Here is a 16,845-nt window from a genome sequence, read left to right as displayed (position 1 = left end):
CACACTGAGCTACATCCTCCAGCCTCTATGTTTAATTTTTTTTTTTTTTAATTTTCAGAAGAGGTCTTGCTAAATTCCCCAAACCACCTCTTCCTGTGATTTGTATTTGTAAATCATTTATGTACAGAGACAACTGAAGGCTCTTTTCTTTTTGAATAGGGTGTACCCACCCACTCAAGCCTACTATAAAGTTTATACCTCAGCAAATGTATTCTTATGGGGATACAAAGCAGCAACATTGTGTTTGAAATTACTACAGTTTTAATTTCATTGGCCCTGCACGGAACAGGAAAGATAGCAGGAACTCAGTTTATAACTTTAAACAAGGTAAAATCTGTTTTTCTGGGGAAAAAAAGCTTATAGAGGAAATCAAGCAAGAGACCTCCAACTCCTCTCCCCAAGAGCTGATAGAGCCCTCTGTTATCTGCTTTCACCGGAAAATTGTCTTGGCATGTTCATTCAAATTTCTGCTAGCAAATCACAGTGACATTTAGCCTACGACTTTTCCGCTCATTTGCCAACTGGAAACCTCAGCCTCAGGGTGCCTCCCGCCTCTCAACCCTCAGCCAATAGGAGAGATTTTCCGTTTGTAACTTTGTGTCATCAAGTACCTCTCTTACAATTGGCTGTTGGAGCTGTCGATCGATGTATGGGTGGTGCCATACCAGGTTGGCCTATATAAGCAGAGGACAAAGGCGGCGCGCCGCCTGTGTCATCCGCCATTTTGTGCGAAGCAAGGTGGCCTCCACGTTCCCTGAACGTCTTCTTCGCTTCTGCCTCGACCGCCCCTTGACTACGGACATGTCTCGGGATCGGTTTCGGAGTCGTGGCGGTGGCGGTGGCGGCTTCCACAGACGCGGAGGAGGCGGTGGCCGAGGCGGCCTCCATGATTTCCGCTCTCCGCCGCCCGGCATGGGCCTGAATCAGAACCGCGGCCCCATGGGCCCGGGCCCGGGCGGCCCCAAACCTCCGATCCCGCCGCCGCCTCCACACCAGCAGCCGCAGCAGCCTCCACCGCAGCAGCCGCAGCAGCCCCCGCCGCAACAGCCCCCACCACACCAGCAACCTCCGCCGCATCCACAGCCGCCGCCGCACCAGCCGCCGCAGCCGCCGCAGGAATCGTCAAAGCCTGTCGTTCCTCAGGGGCCCGGCCCGGCTCCCGGAGTGGGCAGCGCGCCGCCGGCCGCCGGCCCGGCCCCGCCCGCCACCCCACCGACCTCCGGGGCACCACCTGGTCCGGGCCCCACGCCGACCCCACCGCCCGTTGTCACCTCGGCCCCACCCGGGGCGCCGCCGCCTACGCCGCCGACCAGCGGGGTCCCGACCACTCCCCCCCAGCCCGGGGGCCCGCCTCCTCCCCCTGCTGGCGTCCCCGTGCCCGGCCCCGGACCGAAGCCAGGTCCAGGTCCCGGCGGCCCTAAGGGCGGGAAGATGCCCGGCGGGCCAAAGCCCGGTGGCGGCCCGGGCCTCGGCGCGCCCGGCGGGCACCCGAAGCCACCGCACCGAGGCGGTGGCGAGCCCCGCGGGGGCCGCCAGCATCACCCGCCCTACCACCAGCAGCACCACCAGGGACCCCCGCCTGGCGGCCCCGGCGGCCGCAGCGAAGAGAAGATCTCCGACTCAGAGGTGAGTCCGGGAGCGGCGCGTCGGCTTCCCTAAGATGGCGGCGCCCTCCGCCCGCGCCGCGCCGCGGCCTCCATTTTGTCGGCGGACGGGAGGGCGCCTGCGCGTGCGGGGGAGGGAGGGGCGGGAGCTCTGGGCCTGGACGCCGGAGTTCTGCAGACCCGAAACACGGTTTAGGGGGAGCAGGCGCTTGCGGTGTCTGTCTGCTAACATTCAGTGTTTTGGTGTTTTTGTGTTTACTTCTGGAGGCCCCAGGATTCGATCTCAGGGCCGCGCGCTTGCCAAACAGGCGCTGCGCCACCGAGCTGCATTCCCTGCCCCGAGATTGTTTTTTGTGAACGATGCTTCGGCATAGCTTATGTGGCTTACGGTTCGTGATGAGTCGTAGTTTGTGGACGGGAAGGTGTGTGTCTACTATTAAGAGCATGCCAGGTGTTTGAGGATTGATTTTGGAAGTATCACAAATGGAGTAAAATTTGATTTTTACTTTAAACGGAGCAGAACAGCCATTGGTAAATTTGTGCAGTTCGGGAAAAGCAAAAATTAATTGTGAGGATTTGTATTTTACTAATAGAAGTTACTGGCGTTTGAATTTTACTAATGGAAGTTACTGGTGTTTGAATTCCTCCCTTTTCTATTAGGGGTTTAAAGCCAACTTATCTCTGTTGAGGAGGCCAGGAGAGAAAACTTATACTCAGCGTTGCCGGTTATTTGTTGGGAATCTACCTGCGGATATCACGGAGGATGAATTTAAAAGACTGTTTGCTAAATATGGAGAGCCGGGAGAGGTTTTTATCAATAAAGGCAAAGGATTCGGATTTATTAAGCTTGTAAGTGCAATTGTCAAAGATTTCAGACTTAAAAATAATACTCCCGTTGGATTGTGTAATTATTGGTACAGGGTGGGGATTGGTAGAATATTTACCCTTCGTGGTTGGTGTCAGCGATGGACTGCCTGCCTGCATGTGATGCTTAAACTGACCTGGAGGGAATAGGAATAAGGCTTATGACAATTTGGGGGAAGTGACCCTTAGCCAATTTTGTCACCTTTAACGTAAGTATCTCTTATTTACAGGAGTCTAGAGCCTTGGCTGAAATTGCCAAAGCTGAACTTGATGACACACCCATGAGGGGTAGACAGCTGCGAGTTCGTTTTGCTACACATGCTGCTGCCCTGTCTGTTCGTAATCTTTCACCTTATGTTTCCAATGAACTGTTGGAAGAAGCCTTTAGCCAGTTTGGTCCTATTGAAAGGGCTGTTGTAATTGTGGATGATCGTGGAAGATCTACAGGGAAGGGCATAGTTGAATTTGCTTCTAAACCAGCAGCAAGGAAAGCATTTGAAAGATGCAGTGAAGGTGTTTTTCTACTGACAACGTAAGTTGTCTTTATTCTAATACTGTTTTTGGTAACTGAGGATATTGCAGTAAAGGCTAGAATAAAGTTAAGATGAAAACATTTTTCTTCTCAGGACGCCTAGGCCAGTCATTGTGGAACCTCTTGAACAATTGGATGATGAAGATGGTCTTCCTGAAAAACTTGCCCAGAAGAATCCAATGTATCAAAAGTAAGATTGATTGAATTTTTTGGCAGTACTTCACTTGTACTAGTCTAATTGTTTAAATACAGGATGACCCAAAGTCACATATTTTTGTTCATCTTTATAACATAGGAATACAGAGGACAGTTTATTTAAGACAGTAACTGATTGAAATGACACCTGCTAAAGCAACTGCTCAGGTTGACTATTAGGTGGTTAAGTGTGAAAGAGTCAGGTGCATTGATGCACTTCTGTGATCCCAGCCCTTGGAAGGTTGTGGCTACAGTTCAAGGCTGGTCTGAACTAAGTATAACAAGGTTTTGTCCCCTCCCCCAATAAATAAATAAAATGTAAAAGAGCTTGCTGAAAGTTAAATTTTGAATCTGTTGTTGAACTGTTTTTTTGTGTGTGTGACGAGCATTTTCTAGGCAGTTAGCTAGAGGAAAACAAGGTGAGCTGGGCATAGTTGGCTGATGCCTGTAATCCTAGCACTGAGGAGGCTGATGATCGCCATGAGTTTGAGGCCAGTTTAGGCTACAGGGTCTCTATGTAGTACATGCTGGCCATGAGCTCACTTTGTGGCCCAGGATGGTCTCAAACTCACATGGATCCTCCTGCCTCATCCTCCCGAGTGCTGGGATTACAGGCCTGAGCCACCACACCCGGCTTTTTTGTCTTTTTCTAAAATAAAATATGTAGTGATTTATTAGTCCATACTAAGTTGGATGCCGTTTGGATAAATAACCACTGTGTTTGTTATTTGTTAGAATGAGTAGCAAGAACAGGAGAGGAAAAAGTAAGGGGTGCAGAAGTATGCAGTGAGTTTGAAGGGACTAATAAGCAGTATCCAGCAAAGTTGTCAGTGCATGTTTTGTTCTAAAAGGAATAATCTGGTACCATGCTGAAAATGTTTTAGTTTTTGTTACAGTATTGTTTTGGTAGTATTGGTTTTGTGCACCAAGGTCATTTTTATTCGTATTCAAGTGCTAGGCAAGGGAAAACCCTGCTTGATGTTTCCACAGTTTTGGGGATCAAACCCAGGCCTTGTGCCTGGGAGGTAATCCCGCCTGCTAACCATTAGGCGCTATTGCTCTACCACTGAAGCGCATTCTTAGCTCAAGACCAAATTTTTTGAAAACAAATGAGGTAGTATTGCTTAAAGCATCTACAAATTGATTCATGTTTAAATTTTGTGTGTTGTCAGGGAGAGGGAAACACCACCTCGTTTTGCTCAGCATGGCACCTTTGAGTATGAATATTCTCAGCGATGGAAGTCATTGGATGAAATGGAGAAACAGCAAAGGGAACAAGTTGAAAAAAACATGAAGGATGCAAAAGACAAATTGGAAAGTGAAATGGAAGATGCCTATCATGAGCATCAGGCAAATCTTTTACGCCAAGGTAAGATAGTCCATAAGTTTTACTGATAGTATCAGTTACTTTTGAAGATCATCAGAACCTTAGTAATGTGAATGTAAAACATTTTGTAACAATCAGATTTGATGAGACGCCAGGAAGAATTAAGACGTATGGAGGAACTTCACAATCAAGAAATGCAGAAACGCAAAGAAATGCAATTGAGGTAACTTTTCACTTCTACACTAAAGTTCTGACATTTAGACAAGATTCAGTAACTTTCCCAGGTGTAAATCAGGTGAACCTAGAGAGCTTAAGTAATTGGGTAGCATTGGCTTTGTACATGCTCTAAAATTGATCTTGTATTTGTTAATAAAGCTAGTTTTTTTTTCTTTGCCAGCATGTTACTATTGCTGTATTTCTAGACTCAGGCTAATCTAGGCCTTTGTGTTTTTTGCTGTAACCTGGACTTGCTAACTGGTAACAGGCAAACTGTGAGCTTTTTATAATTGATCTTTAAAGAGATGTGGGTTGGTTTATTTACATGCCTGGTGAACATTTCCAGGCAAGAGGAGGAACGACGTAGAAGGGAGGAAGAGATGATGATTCGTCAACGTGAGATGGAAGAACAGATGAGACGCCAAAGAGAGGAGAGTTACAGCCGAATGGGCTACATGGACCCAGTAAGTCTAGTATTAACTACAATCTGAGTTCTGTATAGACGTTTGTAGGTACCTAGAATAAAAGTTTACTCAAGTTATGTTAAAAAATTATCTCCTGGTATAGTGGTGTGTATTTATGTTTGCCATGAGTTCTCATTTTTTTAACTCCTTGTATGGGTCAAAGCAATTGGATTGGAAAGTATTTCACGGGTCATTTTTTACCCTAGTACTGGCAATTACACCCAGCACTTTCTCTCGTTTTTTTTTTTTTTTTTTTTTTTTTTTTTGTCTTTTTCCTTTTTATCGGTGCCGGGGATCGAACTCACCACTGCCTGCTTGCAAGGCAGGCACTTAGGCAGCTGAGCTAAATCCCCAGCCCCCACACCCAGCACTTTTGCACTGAGTTAGATCTCTGACCTTTTATTTTGAGACAGGATCTCTTAGTTGCCTGGGCTGAGCTCAAATTTGGGATCCTGCTGCTCTCAGCCTCCCAGGTGTTGAATTAAATATGTGTACCACCATATGTACATACAGATCTTCTGATAATTGAGTCTCGCAAGTTTTCAAAACAATAATTCTATGTGTTTTGAGACAGGATCTAGCTCTGCCATCCAGTTGAGGCTTGAATTTAAAATGTAGCCCAACCTGGCCGCAAACTCTCAGAGTCATCCTGCTTCATTGTCCTCAGTGCTGAGCTTGCAGGCCAAGTTATATAGTCAGTAGAAAAAATACCTTTGCACCTCACATTTTCTTGTTACTCAGGAAGGCTTGGTGTTGCTGGTGTGGTAGACATACCTGTAATCCCAGCACTCAGGAGAAGGAATGCTTGGTATGACTGTAGAGTAAGTGATGAATGAAATTATTTTCTTTCAGAGAGAAAGAGACATGAGAATGGGTGGTGGAGGAGCAATGAACATGGGAGGTAAGTTATGGATATAAATTAACAATATCATTAGAGGGCAGTATTCTCTCTAGAGAGTAGTTGTAACCATCATCTTTGTTTCCTAGATCCATATGGTTCAGGAGGCCAGAAATTTCCACCTCTAGGTGGTGGTGGTGGCATAGGTTATGAAGCTAATCCCGGAGTTCCACCAGCAACCATGAGTGGTTCCATGATGGGAAGTGACATGGTAATGTATCCTATGGGACGTAGTACAAAGGAAGCTCTCATTTTCGTGACTTTACATGTGTGGTTTTTTTTTTCCTTCCCCGTTTTGTTTTAAAGTAGGTGACTGGACCTTTTAGTTCTGCCTATATATGTAATACGTGATATTGAGGAAAACTTTGGCAACGTAGAAGAAATCAGTGTGGCAACCGAAAGAGATAAGATTGCCAATGAGGAATTGATGCTGTTAGTAATAAGTGGAATTTTCTTTGGCAATAAGTAGATACAGGTGTTTTCATTGTGTTGCTTGTGCACTTTTGAACTCTAGTGCATGGCAAATCCAAATTCTGGGAAGTAGATAATGCATATGTTTATTCTATACCCAAGTGAGTAATCACATGGCAAAGTCATTCATTAAGCTGGTATTTGCCATAAGTAGGAACCAGACTTGCAGTTTGTAGCTTTAGGTATGCTTTAGTGATATGTAGGACTTTGACCTATATTTGGTGTGGCTTCTGTGCCATGAAAAGGGAATTGTTTAGTGTTTTGACTCGTCGTTTTTTCACCTGTTGGGCCTGTCTGTAGGTATACCCGAAATAAACTGGCATCTCTATTTCCTAGAGAAACAAGTCAATAATGTTAAGCATACTAATGGTGTGCATTTGATTTGAACCTTCTTGAGGGTATAAATGTTTTAGCTGTATAGACAGCCTGTCAGGTGCTTTAGAACAATCATAGTGAATTGGTATGAGTGGTTGCATCAGGGCTTTACAAATCCTTAGGACTGAATTTTGGTGGGTGCGTTTAGAAATTTTAGAGAGTGCGTTTTCTCAGCTGAATTGAATCGGATTAATTTGTCTATAGGCTTTGACAAAGCTTTGTGTGTAGCTCACAATATTTATTTTGTAACCAGAAACTTTAAGGACTAGTATGAGACCTAATGATTTAAAATCACTGTATGACTTTTTGAGGAGTAAAGTTAGATACCACATTTTGGCCTTTTGGCCAAGATCAAGTGAGAATTAGAATGGATGGGTTAAATTCACTATTAGCTGTCATGGAATTGAGTTATTAAAGTACTTGGGTAACATTTTGGCTTACATGCTTCATATAGATTGTTAATATCAAATTCATAAACACAAGTTTGACAGCTTGCCATAGTTGAGGATCATCATGTTCTAGATAATCACTGAGTTCTCCACTAAAATTCCAGAAACACCCTCAACTTTTCCTTTTTAATCTGAGATATATATAAAGTACAATGCATAAAGCCAGGTAGTTTCTAAGATTTTTCTAAAGGATTGAGGTTGTCTTCTGAAGTAATCCTCAACTGTTTTGTGTTTTTTAAAAAAAAGTAGTGAGAAATTACATATAGGAACAATTAAACACTGCTGCCATTTTAGTATTTTTCCCGCTGGAATAGTACTTTCGGTAATTGGGCTATTTTAAATGGAATTTAAGAAGAGCATAGGCTGCTGTCTATATACCTTTAGGGATTTTGTTTGGGTACATAATGTTTCTAATTAGAGTCAACGTACCTGAAACTACATGGATTAAGGGAGACATGGACTGCTTTATTGCAGCCATTGTTGTTTGATGTCAGTGCTGTTTCAGGAGATGTATAAAACATGGGACCATAGCACATAGCAAAGTGTCAGTTTCCTTTTCAAAGGCTTAGGGAAAAACTGGGCTGTTACACAGGTGGGCCGTTTGGTCACTTTGCAACAATGTAGAATAGTACTGTGAGCGCATAATTGTGTCTGGTTTTTATAGTGATGGCTTTGAAGGTAGTATACCTGTGAGAAAATGGCAACACATGTTTTTAATCAAGCTATTGTGCGCTTAAATGACGAAATCTGTTAGTTTTTATTTAATGCTTTTTGTTTTTGTAGTCTGGTAGCATTTTATTAAAACTTTCAACCTTTTTAAGATTTTTCTGCAACTTAGCAGATGTGTCTTTAAGATCTTGAAAAGCACAAGGTTTCTTACGCAGCACATGCCACTAACTGGTGAGTAGGTCTTTGTCATTTCATTTAGTGAATTGACTGTGGGTTAGGCTTATTAGGCTTACTTGGAGTTTAAATTTTCTGTTCAGACCTTGAAAGTGAGTTTGCAAGCTTTCCACTGGATTAATCTGATGTGAAATTTTTTAGAACTCATTTTGGAATGGATTTTCACATCTGCACTAATTCTTAAATTTTTTAGCACTGCAGGGAAGATCTATTCTTTGAAACAGGTGTATGAGAATGGCTCAAGTGGGAACATACCAGAAGGCATGTATTATCGTAAACTAATTTTCAAATTACCCTTTTTTCCTTTCTATGTTCCCGGTACCTGTGGATCGACTCATTGGTGATTGTATCGACGAACGTTGACTACGGAACCTTCTAAAATATTTACTTAACACACATGGACATCAACTACATATAATGAACTGTTATTACTGTTCCAATAGCGTACTGAGCGCTTTGGGCAGGGAGGTGCGGGGCCTGTGGGTGGCCAAGGTCCTAGAGGAATGGGCCCTGGAACTCCAGCAGGATATGGTAGAGGGAGAGAAGAGTATGAAGGCCCAAACAAAAAACCCCGATTTTAGATGTGATATCTAGGCTTTCATTCCAGTTTGTTTTTGTCTTTTGTTTAGATACCACTTTTAAATTCTTGCATTTTAGTAAGAAAGCTATCTTTTTATGGATGTTAGCAGTTTACTGACCTAATTATTTGTAAATGGTCTGTTTGGGCAGGTAAAATTATGTAATGCAGTGTTCGAAACAGGAGAAGAAAGTTTTCATTTTTATTTCCTTTTTTTTTTAAAAACTGTATAATGTCCTCAAGTTAATGGCAGTGTACCTTGTGCCACTGAATTCCCAGTGTACCAATTTTTTTTTTTTTTTTTTTACTGTGCTTCAAATAAATAGAAGAAATAGTTAATACTGATCTTCAACTTTGCCATTCATGCTTCAATGCACATTAGGCTAGATATTCCACTTTGACAGCATGAGCGTGTTTAGGCCTTTGAATGGCATATGCCATTTCTGGGAAATGTATCTGGAGGCTAAGTATTGCTTTCTATTGTTTTAAAAAAGAAATACATATTGAAGTAGTTCATGATTTGTTTGGCATTATAGGAAGCAAGCCGGTGCTAAGTATTTTTTAAATGGTATGTAAGCAAAGCTGAACTGTAAATCTTCATTCAGGAATATGTATTAAGATTGTGGAGTTGGGTGTAAGATGGGTAGGGGGAGAAAGTGGGTTTGGTTAAATGCATCCTTTATGGCACTATGATCTTTCCTTTCCTTAAAGTTTTTGAACAGTGGAAAGACAATTTTGTTACATTTCCCTATTCTTGTTTTTAAAAGAACAAAATCCCAAGCCCTACAAATGGCTTGTATTGAACTTCTACATTTGAATTAAAGATTGTTAAACATAAAGCCTTTACATGTATTACTTCAAAGTAATTTATGATGATGGAATTTAGTCTAAAAAATTCAATTTGGAAGTAAGATCTAGTTACTTTTAAAAAGTAGATTTACCTCTATACTTTTATTCTATTAACTTTATATCTCCGTGCTACTTCTCTTGGGCGAAATCCATAGGACTACAAAAATCTTTAGGTTCTTAGACCTAGTGGTGACTGTCAACACACAGTTGCCAGGACTATTATTCCTGTTTCTACTTTTTTTGGGTTGGGGGTAGCCTAAATCTGAAGAGCTGCTCATGTTGCATAATGTGTAAACACCCATTTCTCAAACCATATAGCTTGGGATGTTTCGATGGTGTTGTCAGTTAATTGTCAACTTCATTGAATCTCCTTCCATTAGAACACGAGACTTTATAATTCAATATCAGAGTGTTACTGTTGTCTGTACAATGGGAGCTTCATTTCCCCGTGTAAATGTTAGAGGGACAACTTCCTAACAGAAGCTAAAGAAATTGAATGGTTTGGCTTTGTTCTTAGTTATGTTTCCATTCAAGTCTGAGCATTATACATTGGATTATGGAATGTCTTCATCCTTTTCACCTTCGTTCTTGGTGCTAATTGGCAAAAGAAAAATTATAAATGAAACTTTCATTTACATTGTGAAGTTTAGTATTGTGTCTAAGTACACAAGGAGACCTATTTAGTACTTTCTTCATAGGAAATGAGAGTATTTTAAAGGGAAACATTAGTGGAATATAAAAGCATGTCACCAAATTCTGGTTGTATGATAGGTAGGTACATGGTGTGCTAATTAAGGAAGAGAATCTCCTTAGAAAATGTGCTCGTTTCCATTCACATTTGGAAATAAGTAGTTTTTCTATAATTATACCAATGAGGAAGTTTTGCCCCAGGTTATGTGAATTGGTAATACGAGGTTTTTCTGTATGGGAACAAGAGTCTCAAGGGAGTCTTACTACAATTTGGTTGAACTGTTCAATAGGAACTCTTTAAGAATGATAAGAGAATTAGGGGTGTTCATGGGACACCCACCAGGGGAGAACTTGTGAATGTATGTGGGTGGGGGCTGGAGGGGAAATGGGAAAATCTGCCTATAAAATTAATGTTTCAGTTTATTTTTCAGATTACATGCCTTTCTTTATAAGGGATGCTGGCACAGACCCCTAAAATAAGCTTTTGGTAGTACTGTACCTTTGAAGAGTGGTGAAGGATGCTAATGGATAATCTCCTGAAAGTTGTGGCTTTGATAGCCTTCTGTGGGCTGTAGAGAGCTAAACTTTGTTTAGCAAATAATGTTGCTTAGTTTCAACTGACATTTGACTTTGATCACTAAAAGAGCAGTATACCAAGGTTGTAAGCTACTTGTAGACTTGCAGTAAGTCTTACAATACATATACGTAACAGTTTTTAGCCTATGGGAATTTAAATAACGTTTTCTAAAAGTTGACAATGAAACTTGGGGTGGGAGAGGGAAGATAATATTGAAGTATTTTAGCCATTTTTTTTTCTTCGCTTAAGAGACCACCTGCCCCTGTTTCCTCCTCTTCACTTTTCTCTGTTTCAGAGGAACACTCATTTTAAAAACTTTCCTAATCTTTAAAAATTGCATTCTCTTAAGATACCATTGTGTTTAATAGGAATATTATAAGCTTAACCCATTGGCTCGGATTACTTAGTAAAACCATAATCCTTTTTCCCTAGAACATTAAGCTTCTTTAAGAGGTATGATAAACCCCACCACTCTATATATAGATGTCTTTATACCACTAATATAAACATGTAATGATTTGGGAAATTGTAATGTTACGCCTGTGCAATTCTTAAAAGTGGCATATGAATGGCAGGTAAAAACTTAGATATTTGGCTTGGGCAAGCCACCAAGTTGTGGCAGAATGTTTTGCGGTGTTCTTGGACTGCAATTATGCACTATTAAAGTAGTGGCCTGCTACATAACTGCATTTAGCCAGCATTTCTGCAGTGCGTAACTGTGAGGAACGTAGTACCGCAAATGGCAATGGACATTAGGACCCGGATGTAGTATTCCTGCTTGCTCCAAGATTCTCATTGCCGACTGCATACAGGTAGGTAACAAGCAATATAATCTAACTTGGTGACTTGCTATGTACTTTTATCCGTGGGCATTCTGACATCACATTTCTGACAATGAAATTACAGTGCAGCACCTAACACTTGTATGTAAAGTTAGTTTACATCAAAACTGCGTGGGTCTGGGGTTAGAATTGTAATTCATTAGGTAGAACTCAGTGCTCTTGTAGTTCTCAGATAAAAAGTGCAAACTTCTGATTCTTTGGCATATCTGACTCAGTTGTGTGGTTTTCTTTAGTTGCATTGTAACTGAGGATAACTTGGAATACTAGTGGCGTGGGGGTGAGGGAACCAAACCATACTTGGAAATGAGGGTGCTCCTAGCACCTTAGTACGGACTGTATAGCATGTGACAATTAGTCTCTGTGGTAGCAAACTGATCTGCCTACAGGTCAGCAGTATTAATAATTTCATTATGCAATCTTGGTAACAATTCTGTAAATTGAGTGAATTAAGAGTAAAACTGCAGGTTTTTTTTTTTTTTTTGTAATGTGATTGGAGATTTTTTCAAACATGTGCTTTATGGGAATGGACACCTTTGTTACTACTAATGGGTTTAGATGGGAATCTGATGTGAATAGTTCAGGTTATAACTTGTTTCAAAATGTTTATACTCTAACCTGGGGAAAATGGTATGAAACATTGACTTGCTTACACTTGATTACATGTTGGAATCATTCCCAGTTATAAGACTTCGTCGCATTCTGTAGAATGACTGCATTTGTTCAGAGCAGTTTTTTGAACTTTGTTCTCTTAGCCTTAGGGGTTTGATGTTACAGTCCAAAATGTTTAATGACAAGAAAAACGTAAGTCTTCTAAAAAGCATCTTCTCTGTTGCTTTAGAAAAAGCTTTGCATTGACTTTCAGACCTCAATTCAACTTAACTTTGGTCTCTGAGGTGGTTTTTAGTTAGCATGCATGAGAAACAGCTTTTAGTTCTAATGCTTTCTGCTCTGTAATAAAAAGGTTGGTTTACCTTGCATAAATGCCAGTGAAATTTTCATGACTCAGAATTTTCTTCCATTCTCTTTAAGAAATGGCTTACTCTTTGGTAAGCAGGTCACAAGGTGGGGACACATTCCTATTCAAATATGTAATCCATTCAGGTGAATAACTTACTCTCCAAAGAGTCAATGGTGATGAGTTTAGCTTCATATTAACATAATGCAGATCAAACAGTGATCACTGTTAATGATATGAGTATCACTAAATTGCATAGAACCCTGATGGGAACTTTGCAGTGTCATAATCTTAAATCGGCAGTCAGTGCTTGCTGCCGTGGTTTAGTGATTCAGAAATGAAAGCTCAGATTTATTTCTTAACAGTCAATAGTGACAGTTTCTAGGGAATGTACTTGGTATAATGTATAAAGAACATCATTGGGGTGGGAGTTAAATTCTGCTTTGTTCTGCTTTTACCTCAAGATTAGGTTATTGCCTTTCAGAATGAGAAGCTATTTGAATCAATAGTTAAAATTTTATGTAGCTATAAATTGTGACTCGTAGAGCAGTGGCGTTAAAAAGCTGGGAATTAAGTGGGTTTCAGTAATCATGATATATACTGAGGTGCTTGCATTGTATTTCATAACCTTTCTACCAACCAAAATTCTTTTCAATGGGAAGAGTCTGAGTTCAGAAGTGTGATGTCAGAATGTATTTCGTACTGTTAGGCCCTTGGAACAGATACCGGTGCTTTCTGAAAGATGAAAGAAATGCAGTGGGTACTCTTCATGTAAGGTTGCAAATCTGCACAAAAAAATGCATAACAGTCTCACTTTCCTTAATAGAGATGCGTGTGACTAGTTTTGGACTTTTTAACCTTAATGGGGGTTGCATGTTTCCTATTGTTAATCATTGTCAGCTGCAGTGACAAGATCCACAGTCCTGCAATTTTCTGCTTTTTCCTCAATGATTTTGGACAGGTTTTAGAAAGATGGGGTGTTTGTTTTGGGCCTTCACTTGGTTTTGGCTTTAGCTGATCATGTTTCAGTGCTGTCAGCTAGTGCAGTTTTCAAATGGCTGCCTATTAGGGAAAGAATTGAGGATTTGACTGTTTCTAATCATCTGTCATTGCTGCTAGATAATGATTGGCAATTTTTAAGACTGTGAACATCTCACAGTTGGTGATAAACCAAACAAAAGTTGCATTTGAACACCAGTGCTGAAACGTTTTTGTTTTTTACTTTTTGAGGGTGAAAAAGGGGCTGGACGTAGAACAGAGTAAGAATAATCTGGAGAATGGGGAAAAGAACGCAAAACAATATAGTATCCCTTATGGATGGTACATGTGCAACAGGGAATTCTATTTCATGTAGCTGTGGCAGTAATGTTACAGGGAAGAAGAAATATGGGGAACTTGATTTAAGGTGACCTGAATTTTTCTGTGCACTGTGGCCCTGCTAGGTATGTAGTGAAGGTGAATGTCTTTCTCCCTCAGAAAGACTTGGGTTCCTTGCTGTGATTCTCAGTAAGGCATAGCTTTCTTGCCCTAACTTAAAACTGAGGACTTGAAAGGGAAAGTGTGAGGCAATACACTAGGATTGCAGGGCAATAGCTGCAGTGTGTGTACTGTGGGAAAAGGGTAAAAGGACTGTGGGAGGAACTCCTGCTGAAGCAGAAGGTGGTTAGCCCACCGAAAATGGAAGACTTATCTGAATGAGTGAGCAGGGTATGGACTTTGTATGAGGAGAGCTGATAAATAAAAACTCCTTTGGGTGAGGTAAACGTTGTCACATACCTTCACATAAGGGATAGTATATTTTGGGTTGCAGTCAAAACTTCATTGTGCTCAGACTGGTGAAAGTAGGAGTTAGGCTTTTGCATTTTAAGGAAGATAAAATTTTCATTCTAATTCTAGAGTCTACTTAGAATAATTTTAGATTCCCCCCCACCCATGAAGTTTCTTTCTATTTTTTTATGCTGTAACTTATCCCAATCTTTTTGTCTCTGGAATTTTACTCTTTAAAGTTAACTAGCATTTTCAAACCTTTGTCTTAAACCTTTGTCTTATATTAACTTTTTTATATTATTCTTTAGGTACGAATGATTGATGTTGGCTGATGTTGGAGTGCCAATTCGCTTGAAGTAAGTGTCCTTAGAAATTCTAACATCTAGTGGATTTGGGACTTGGTATCTTTTATTGAGAGGCAAAAATAATTTGATTGCTAATATGATAATCTTCTATTCTTAAAAGTTGTGAGGACCAATATTGTGAGAAACTGAAAGATACAACATATGTATATTGTCAAAATAAAAAAAGAAAAACAGCAGTGTGGGGGTTAGGGGTATAGCTCAATGAGGATGGGATCGAGTACTTCCTCCCATGCAAGAGCCTCTGGGCCTGATTTCTAGCAGTGAAGGAAAAATAATTGTGAGGGAAAGTAAAACGTTTATTATAAAAATAACAATTCACAAAAAATGCATGATTATGTAACAGAAAAGAGAACTTCAACTGGAGAAATACTGCACTTTTATTTAAATTTGGTTTTAGGCCCATTTAACAAAATCGCCATCATATTCTTTAGGAGGTGAAAAAATTCCTTTTAAGTACATGGGAGGAAATGTAGAATATACATATTTTTGATGTGGCATAAGTCAGCAGAAAATAAATTTTGATTGAAATGATGTGCAGAGTTTGGCTCCTGCAATATCAGAATAAAATGAACACTACTTAATGTTGATTTTTTTGTTGTTCTCATTTTTGAGACAGGGTCTTGTCTGTATGTAGTTGAGGATGGCCTGAAACTTGAGGCAGTGCTCTTCTTGCCTCAGCCTCCTGGGTGCTGGGATTACAGGTGTCCATTTCCATACTGGGTGGAATGTTACTTTTCATTTTGTCCTTGAAACAGGATCTTATGTTGGTTATTCATGCTGGCCTCAGACTCCCAGCAGTCCTGCTTCAGCCATCTTAGTGCTGAGATTCCAGACGTGTGATCACACCTGGCTGAAATGTTATTTTTAATGAAATATTTTTAACTATAGGTGGATATGATAATTTATTCTCAAGACATCAACTCAGAATGAGCAAAGAAGGAAAGCCCCAAGTTGTTAAACTGACAGAGGTGTCTGGGTAAGTTGAGTTATTCTTGTTGTTGCTCCCGTTGGGGGTTACTTTCTGCTTGCAACATTATGTTTGAGAACTTGGTGTGATCCTCTTTGATTTTTAGATCATTGGGATTAATTTTACCTTTATTTGGCAGGAGTCGGTGAGCTGTGTCAAGGAAACCAGAAAAGGAAGAGTACAAAGAGCAGTGAAGAGCTTATTTGCCTTTAATAAAAACATTTTAAAATCTGTTTGTCTCTTAAGTAGGCCTCTTTTCTGTCATTCATGATAAGTCTTCAACTTCATTCTAGGTAACAAAGATTGTTTGGTTTATCTTCTCCCCACCCCCTGGATGGTGCTGGAGATTGATACATAGGCTTGCACTTGCTAAACTGGCACTCTACTCTGAACATCATCCTCAGAGTGCCAGTTTTGCCACCAATATTTTAAAATTGTCTTTATAATTCCTAAGATTACTGTGTCATTATTTTAGCAGTTTTCAAAGCACATATCGCTCCTTGATTAGATTGCAAGCATGATAGAATGTTGGACATAGTGGTGCACACCTGTAATTTCAGGCCTTACAAGGCTGAGACCTGGAGATTATTATGACTAAACTACATAATAAGGCCCTGTCTCAAAAAAAAAAAAAAAAAAAACCCACAAAATTGTGAGAAACAATAAAATGTAAAAGTAGGATTCCTTGATTTCAAAATTACAAAGATTGACATAGATGAGTGAAACATACAAAAGACCAAAATTAACGCATGTTAGTGGTCAACTAGTTCTCAGCAGACAAAAAATCAGCCAGTGGAAAAGGAATAGTTTTTGATAAAGTGGTGGGACAACAGATTAGGCCCTATGCTATGCACAAAAAGAAAAATTTGAGGAGTGGGTGGCAGTTGAACTCAGGACCTTGTGCTTGGCAGGCAGGTGCTGTGCCACTGAGCTAAAACCCCAGCCCTAAACAAAAATT

At 40.6% G+C, this 16,845-nt stretch overlaps 1 protein-coding gene across 3 annotated transcripts; it reads left to right on the top strand.

Annotated features, from left to right (window-relative positions):
• Positions 1 to 687: 687 nt before the first annotated feature.
• Positions 688 to 16,120, top strand: Sfpq (splicing factor proline and glutamine rich). Of its 3 annotated transcripts, XM_063236052.1 has the most exons (13): positions 688 to 1,626; positions 2,265 to 2,453; positions 2,699 to 3,000; positions 3,095 to 3,190; positions 4,368 to 4,564; positions 4,661 to 4,745; positions 5,085 to 5,202; positions 6,055 to 6,103; positions 6,190 to 6,311; positions 8,742 to 11,803; positions 14,864 to 14,911; positions 15,809 to 15,896; positions 16,027 to 16,120. In XM_063236052.1, the coding sequence occupies exons 1-10, from the start codon at positions 802 to 804 to the stop codon at positions 8,877 to 8,879; spliced, it is 2,121 nt and encodes a 706-aa protein (XP_063092122.1). In that variant the 5' UTR covers positions 688 to 801; the 3' UTR covers positions 8,880 to 11,803; positions 14,864 to 14,911; positions 15,809 to 15,896; positions 16,027 to 16,120. The 3 variants fall into 3 exon arrangements, with proteins under 3 accessions (XP_063092122.1, XP_063092123.1, XP_003471538.2); XM_063236053.1 differs by lacking the exon at positions 8,742 to 11,803; XM_003471490.5 differs by having other exon boundaries at positions 8,742 to 14,911.
• The last annotated feature ends 725 nt before the right edge of the window (positions 16,121 to 16,845 follow it).

Source organism: Cavia porcellus, unplaced genomic scaffold, assembly GCF_034190915.1.
Source record: "Cavia porcellus strain 051 isolate PalLab524CR breed Dunkin Hartley unplaced genomic scaffold, mCavPor4.1 scaffold_25, whole genome shotgun sequence".
In the NCBI taxonomy this organism is placed as follows: Eukaryota; Metazoa; Chordata; class Mammalia; order Rodentia; family Caviidae; genus Cavia; species Cavia porcellus.
The sequence above is the reverse complement of the archived record's forward strand: the minus strand, read 5'-3'. Positions and strand labels throughout refer to the sequence as shown.